Source organism: Strongylocentrotus purpuratus, unplaced genomic scaffold (genome assembly GCF_000002235.5).
Source record: "Strongylocentrotus purpuratus isolate Spur 01 unplaced genomic scaffold, Spur_5.0 spur5_scaffold_8, whole genome shotgun sequence".
NCBI lineage: Eukaryota > Metazoa > Echinodermata > Echinoidea > Camarodonta > Strongylocentrotidae > Strongylocentrotus > Strongylocentrotus purpuratus.
Genome location: NW_022145614.1, coordinates 1,166,925 through 1,175,362, shown reverse-complemented (window position 1 = coordinate 1,175,362; position 8,438 = coordinate 1,166,925). Strand labels below are relative to the sequence as shown.

Sequence of the window (8,438 nt, the reverse complement as noted above, 5' to 3'; positions counted from 1 at the left end):
AAGCAAAAAAAATAAATTCTCTTTTAATAGAAATTAATAAATAAACTTGTTTTTATTGGTGCAGGTCAGGATGGACGCAATCGCGTTTAACGCGATTCAATTCCTTTTATTCGCGAGCGTGTGTAGCGAGCGAGAAAAATGAATTAGTCTCTTTTAGTAACATTTGGTACATAATTGTGTGTTATTGTTGCCATGGTTGCAGGTCGGGGCCCGTCGGGGCAGGCACAATTGTATTCTAGGCAATACTAACCCTTTTCTTTTTTCAGGGGGACGAGCAAGTGAAAACATTTAATACAAAATAGGCTAGCAAGCAGTTCGCGCCAGCGAAGAGTTTCAAATTTGTTATATCACTTATATTTTCCTATTTTCATTTGTTTTCATTTTTCAGGGCCGTATGCGGAATATTTTTCTGGTGGGGGAGGGGGAAAGATGCGTTAAAAGTTTTCGAAGAATTTCAAAAGCAAAAGGAGTGAAGGGAGTTCGAGCGACCGAACTGGTCATGAGGGTACTTTTGCATTTTCAAAAGTAGAATTGAAGGATTTGGTATAGGCCTACACTACATTTTCAGGAAAAAAACTGTACGTTTTCAATATATCTGGGGTCAACTGCCCCCCCCCCCTGGTGCGTACGGCCATGGTCTTTTTTTTTTTTTTAATTTCCCCATTTTTATTCCTTTCCTTTTCTTTTCCCTTTTTCTTCCTTTTCTCTTCTTCTTCCCTTTTTCTTTCCTTTTTTTCCTTTTTTCTCTTTCTTTCCTTTTTTCTTCCCTTTTCCTTTTTTCTTTTTCTTTCCTTTTCCTTTCTTTTCTTTTCTTTCCCCTTTTTCTTTTTTTCTCCTGGAGCCCGTCAGGGGGGGCACTCTGCCCCCCCTGCCCCCCCCCATAGGTACGCCAGTGCCCCCCCCCCCCCCCCCCCCCATCAGTAAAAGTGAGCCATGAGATCAAGTTCGAAAAGATGAATGCACCAAACAGAAGGAACTCCGTGTATGGCGCAGATAATCTGTCAAGATTGAAGAGCGCCATCTAAGCCAACAACAACAACATAGATCAAGACCTACTGCAAAATGTCGGCGACGAAAACCCTCTCTCACGCTCAACGAGTGTTGAGATTGTATAAAAGATCGGTGCGACACATGGAATCATGGATACCTGAAAGGTAGTTAGATCATTTTATGTCCCTCCACTTTTATATATTATTCACAACGATTAAGGGCATTACAAGATCAACTTAAGTAGACCTATGGTCTAGTCTAAGTGCAATGAGATTGACAGTGCACTCGAGTGAATAGAATTCAGGAAGGCAAGATCTAGCCCACACATACTTACTATCAATGATAGTATGTGTGGGCTAGATAGTATCATCAGTCTATCCTGGCTGTTTATTAAAAGCTGTGATATTGATTCTCAACATTTCAAACACCACTGTAAAAAAATCAACTGATTTCACTAAATATCGGTACTTAAGTGACGATTTATGACACCTAAATAGCAATAAAATACAATGTTTTCAACTTTCCGATGTTAGAAAAAATAATTTTAAAGTGACTCGGTAACATTGTTGAAGGTTGATGAAACAAATTGCTTAATTTTTGTATAAAATGTTACTTAGGGTCTACTATATTCCTAATACTGTACTAACCCTCTGACATGCAAAAAATCTAATCCTGAACAAATTCTCAAACCACAATCTATGGTTTTCTTTGAAGACGTCGATGTACGACACCCTCTAACAGTGATTAACAGTAAATTCTCCCAACCATTTTTCCATGAAAAAAAGACATAAAACAGGCCATAAAAAATCTGTCAGCACTTAAATGTCTGGAATGGAATGTAGAGCCATTTTATTGCTTTGTGAATTGTGACGATTTACATTAACCTAAAATGTAATTAAATTGTAATAATATAGATCTAGTTAAGAGAATTAAGGAATCGATCAGATCAGTTTTTCCCAAACTGTACCATGAATAATGGTCCGTTTTCACTCAAATTTTCAGATTATCTTTAATTGTACATCTTGCATTGAAGTCACTACTGTAGCACCACTATCTCTCATCTGAACAATGTTACCAAGTCCCTTCAAAATTCAAATTGTGTGAGTCCACTCACGTCACTCCACTGTCAAACTTACCGATCAGCCGCATCAGCATGATTGTGTGCATCTGTGTGTTCTTCTTCTTCTTCCTGAAAAGTGCAGGCTTCATGAAATGAAGATTAACGCACTGTGGGATGATGCGCGCACAGTCAATAGTACACTGATATGCACATTGTTTAGTGATGTGCGGTTAAACTAATAATAAAAAGTAGCCTGTCTGCTTGCTAGACGGTGCCATCCCTCAAGTAAACAGACTTTTAGTTTTTTCATGTGTACAAAGTCTATGGCAAAACAGAATTTACGTTTTTCAGCCCATCTAAAACAGAATTCCAGATTTTCTGAAACGGAAAAGGCTATTTTTTTAAATGGAAAATCAGTGTCCCTACAGAGGGGATGATCAAAAACCACAGAGGTTTATCATGGATCATCCCCTGCTTAAAATCACAATATTAAAAATTTAAATTACAATAATAACTAGATTTGTAATACTTGATTGGAACAAGTATAGGTGGGCTGGTCCAACTAAAATTTTAAACAAAATAAAGGGCACATTTGAGATAGCTTTTTGTCTCAGCTACATCATACTCAAAGTTCAGCGTAAACGAAGCTAAAACGACGGAGATATTGCTCGCGAAAGACGGGAATGTAGAATCCAGTTTTGAGAAAAATTCATGTCCCATAGAGAATACACGCAAAAAGTGAAAAATTGACATGCCTCTTTTAATCGCAAAAATATGCCATGATTCCTTTGTCAAAATGAAAAATGTTGTTAACTGCATTTGTAATGAATTGTGTCAGCTAGAACATATCGAAGTTTGGAAGAAAATTGATCAATATTTACAGAGATACAATCAATTTTCCAAAAATATGCTGATGTCATAATATGCAAATTGAAATTTTGAGTTCAGAGGCCATTATGATGTCGTCATGAGTTAATTGAGGGTCAAATGAGACATGAAATCATATCTCCGATTCATACTCTATCAACATATGAAAAAAATAGGGGTCACCTTACAATACATCCTAAAGAGCTACAATGGATTTTGTATGGGTTTTGACTCACAAGTTAAACGGAATTGAAAATAACTGTGATGTTTGATTCGGTTTATTGCAATAAAAGAACATGTAGCTGGGAAGCTGAAGTTGCTTAATTTACAAAGTCAATGTACAACACAATAAACGATCAAAATATGAATGACTAAAACTTATGCCCATAAATCATGCATAATGAATCAAAATGAAACTCTCAAATATTACATCAAAATCTAAATATATTACAAATATTTAAAACATGAAAAAACTTTGTGTCATCAAAGGTTACAAAGAAAGGAATGAAAGAGACAGAACTAGAAAATAGGAGGAGAAGTAAGAAGAAGAAATAAAGAAAACTTAATCAGAGAATATACGACAGATTGGAGGAGAGGGTAGAGGAGGACAGATTAGAAAATGAAAAGTAGAAAGAGAAGAGAATGGTACAGTCTTGAGGTATGTTTTCAAGTTTTTCAAGTGCACCTGAAGTTGAAGTATGATTTTGTTTAAATGTTACAGCACTTATATAAATGAGTGTATAACTATTCTTTTTTCAGGCTTTTGTTTTGGTGAATTTGGTTGTGAACCAAAATGATATTTCTCTCTCACATGTAACCTGTGCACGCTGCATGCATGCACCATACACATGAAGTATGTAAGTCCCGTAAGTGGCTCAAAATTACATCCAAGGGGCTCTCATCAGGAAAATTGGGGGTATTGGCGATAACGAGAACTGCCTAATGTGCTGAGTGCCTTTATAAAAATTCTTAATGACATATAAAATTTGTGAAAGTTTTCACACTATTAGGCCGTTAAAAAAAAGATGTTGTATTGCCCTTTGCGGCCGACCCCAAAAATCTTGAAATCTACGGTCGGCTGTTTAGAGATATGTTTTTTTTTTCTTTACAGTTTTTTAGAAAAAAAATGTATAGAGTACCGAAGCTGTGACGTCATAAAAATCTATTTTTAGAATTTCTCAGTGTTATATGCTCTGGCTCCTGACCATTAGGAGCCAGAGCATATAACACTGAGTTCCCATAGGACATATATTTATTTAGATGGTCATATCTCAGCCAATACTTGACATATTCAATTGGTTTTCGACATTTAGACATTATTTTTTATGCTCTTTCGGAAAATAAAGAAAAAATTGAGAAATTCTAAAAATGGATTTTTGATGACGTCAAACTTCACCACTCTATTAAGGCATTCAAAACTGAGAAATATCAGCCCAAAGAGGGAGTTGCGGGGGTAATGACAATTGCATGGCCCTCAGGAAGAACAACAATGATGCTAATGAAACTAGATCCCTGGGTAAACAAAACTATCAACAGCATTATTATTATTATTGTTATTATTTTTCTGTTATTCTAAATCGTTGAATTTATCCTCCTTGACCAATTCTGTTTTAATGTGTTTGCAGGCCAGCTTTTAGATATGAAGCAACAGTTCTTCGTGCAAGATTTGATGAACACAAAAATGAGAACGATATGAAGAAAGCTGCTCAGATATTACAAGCAGGAGAGGAAGAATTCTGGGAGAAGCAGCATCCACAACCATACATCTGTAAGTTGTTTTATCTTGCTTTTAAAATTGGTTTCAAAGGATGGGAGATACTCTAATGCAAACTATGTTTTGAACATAATGCAAACTAATTCATTTAAATGGCAAATTAGCAATGCTGCATCCATTGAATATATTGTTAAATATCATGTGTTCTGAAAATGTTGAAATGACATTATTGCCAGAGAATGTTAATGCTCTTATTTGTTCAGTTTTACATTTTTGTTTGCGTATTGTACATGGACATATACAGGAGTTAAATCTGGTCAGTTTATAGGTAACTTATTTATAAAAAGAGAAGGATTGGTAGCATTGGAAGAGTTTTGCATTTGTAAAATCAAAACCAGAAAATTTAAGGTATTTATACACAAATCCAAATATTTCAGAGAAGCATACAACTTTCAAAGGGTACTCTATTTTTTTTAGGAAGTCTGATTTCATTTGAGTGCACTTATTCTGTGTTTTCACACACATTTCTATCATTTTAGTTGGATTCCACAATATTTTTTAGTAATTAATATGCAAAAAAGTTCAAATTTATGATAATAGCAGAGCTGCCAACCATTCCGTTTTGCCGGAATTACTCTGTTTTTTCCTCCAAATTACGGTATTACGTTTTTTTTTTAATTGTCTTTTTTTTTTGTGGTTTTTTTACACACCACACATCGAACAACTGCCCTAAAATGGTGATTTGATCACAAATTCAATAGAAAACTAATTTTAAAACATACTTGAAGAGAATAATATTCTCAAAAAAGAATGAAATGCCGATAATACCAAAATAACCAAAACAAACATACCTGCTTGTATGGACAAAATAGCATGAGGAATGAACATTTCTGCATTGGAACTTTCGTTTTTATGAATTCCCTTTTTTTTGCCATCATGATTCCTTTTTTTGGTCGCACAAGGTTGGCAGCTCTGTAATAGTAATGAAGATTATACAAATTGATAAAGTCTAGGGTGTAGATTATCATGCACATTTTGATATTTTTCTTTGATTTTCTTTTATTGTTTTAATAGTCATTGACTCGTTTGGAGGAACCAGATATGAGCGTAACATCCCTGCTCCCGAATGGGTGAGTTTTTGGAGGAAAAATATGATAATTGGTGTTTCTATTTGTGTTTTTTTCAAGATGGAACTAAATTGTGTCTTTGAAAACTTTTTTTTTCTCTACATGATGTTAAAAAAAATAGCTATATTATTTATTTCAAAATATGCCATCCACTTACTTGTGTCATAAAATAAATGTTTCTTTATAAATATGACAAATTATAACGTTTCATGTGAAATATGTCAAGCAATAGTTTAAGCATGATGTTATCATCCATATGATCCACAGTGAAATCTTTGTATTTCATTTTCAAGAGTTTCTATTCAAATCAGGCCTGATAATCACCAGATTTTTTTGTTATTATTCACGATCTTACACTTATTTTCCCTAGTTTTCCCTTTTTTCCCCCTATTTTTCCCTATTTTCCCCTTTCTTTCCCAATTTGTTCCCAATTTTCTTACTCAAAAGGTGGGGAATGTTGTTAGATGCCATTTTTTTTCCTGAATCTTTTTTTTTTTAGTGCTCACTTTCACCCCTGTCAAATGTTGAATTGTACCAAGCTGTCATGTCCAGGGATTTTATTCATTACCACCCACCGACATTATTTTTGCTGGGTTTTTTTCTGTCATTGATCATTTCCCCTTGGTAAAGTTTATAGGGTGCCATCGACCAGATCCACTTCCACTGTTCTCACGACCTTCACTTCAAAATAAATAACTCTCTCATCACTAATGAGTATTTATCATTATAGTTCTTCTGATCATTATCTTTTATTTGTCTTATTTGACCAAGACAATTCCATGTTAAATCTACTGACGTATGAATGTACTGAGATGTTACTCAATGTCGAGTTGAAGATACAGAGGATGATGATGATGATGAACAGCATTTGTGTGGTGCCATATATATCTGTTTCAAAACACATTCAAAGGCGCGAGCTCCTCCAAAAAAAATAAATTTAAAATTTAAAATTTAAAATTTAAATGTCTGAAGGAAGATGTGAGTTTTGAGTGAAACTTTGAAGTGGTCCAGGTTGTCAATTTCGCGAATAGATGATGGGAGGGAATTCCACGGGCGAGGACCATTAGAGGCAAATGCCCGGTCTCCATATCCCTTGAGATGAGTAATATACAGTATGTTATGCGTTGTACCCTACCATGAGTGTTATTCCAAAATCAAATGCACATGTATTACCTAACATATTTTTCCAATATTTTTTGTTTCTTTCTGATGATAAGTATGAATTCCCTAACATTCAGATCTCATGATGAATTTATTTATACTCTTCTTTTGGTAGGTTCTCAACAAATGGCATCCGATTGAGAAGGCCCGTTACCCGTATTACTTTGCCAGACGAGAGAAGAGAATAGCAGAGGAACAAGCACGTTGGGACCAGCTGGTGGAGGAAGAAAGGCAGCTTATAGAACAAGGAAAACTGCCTCCTAAAGAAGCTCTTCCCTCGTGATCTACTCTCACCCACAAATATAGTTTTTAGAGTAAATTCAGTCGTGTGTTTATTGGACAAGGTTTTAATATTAACAGTATTTGATACTGCGAGATGAATGTCTGTTTATACAGCATGCCAATTTAAACAATATTACTTCATTTTCACTGTGTCATCTCTTTATCAACTAGGATCCATGTCTAGTTTATACCCACACAAACCTATGATAGCATGATAACATGAATCTCCTTTGTTCTTGGTTGGTTTCTTTGTGCATAATATGGGTGATAGGAATTCTATTTGATCTGCTTTATGGCATGAGATAAGCATTCTGTTGTCATGGACAAGTGACATTGGTTAACCTTCTGACTACTGAATTCTCACACTGTCCATAGGTTTAATACAGGAACAACCAGGTTCCAGTAGGCAATGGGTTTATACCCTGACCTTTGACATTGGCTTGGCCTTGATATTTGATTCCATGACATTAAGAATAAAGCTATACAACGGATGAAGTTATGCGATTGATGAAACAAACTTTTAGATTAATGACTGATTGAAACCTTGTCCTTGTTGTACAGAATGTGTGAGATTAAAGATGACAAAGAAAGAAATCAATTCATCAAATGTGATATTATGTGCGTTTGTATAAAGAGGACGGTCAAAAGATATAATATGTAATGATGGAAGATATTTTGTTAGTGCTGGGTAAATGTGATATGATGATGATAATGATGTGATGATGGTTAATGGGATTAATAAATCTGATGGCATTTTTTTATGAGGATGGTGATAATGATGAGGATAATATAATTATGATGATGATAGTGATGTGATGAGAATGATATGGTGATTAATGATTATAATAATGATGTGCGTAATGGTGATAATGATAGTTACAAGTTGAAAATGATGATGTGATTATGATGATGATGGTGAGGATGATGATAATGGTGATGATTATGATGATTATAATGGTGTGGTGATTATGATGATGTTGGACATGGTGATGATAATGATGGTGATATATAATGATGTGGTTATGATGATGAAGATGAAAATGATGTAGTGATTATGATATTAATGGTGATAATAAAGATGATTATAAGTTGACAATGATGATGGTGAGGATGATAATGGTGTGGTGATAATGATGGTGAGGATCCAATCCAAACCAAAAGATATTTGATATAGTGCCTTTTCCCTGCACACACTGCTCCACAATGTTTGGGCCACTTACAAACAAAAGTTGGTCAC

The 8,438-nt window shown here is 34.8% G+C and overlaps 1 protein-coding gene across 1 annotated transcript; it reads left to right on the top strand.

The window, feature by feature from the left end:
* The first annotated feature begins 1,023 nt into the window (after positions 1–1,023).
* LOC764373 (NADH dehydrogenase [ubiquinone] 1 beta subcomplex subunit 9) lies at positions 1,024–7,801 on the top strand. Its single transcript, XM_011662584.2, has 4 exons — positions 1,024–1,154; positions 4,543–4,685; positions 5,706–5,761; positions 7,035–7,801. The coding sequence occupies exons 1-4, from the start codon at positions 1,063–1,065 to the stop codon at positions 7,200–7,202; spliced, it is 459 nt and encodes a 152-aa protein (XP_011660886.1). The 5' UTR covers positions 1,024–1,062; the 3' UTR covers positions 7,203–7,801.
* The last annotated feature ends 637 nt before the right edge of the window (positions 7,802–8,438 follow it).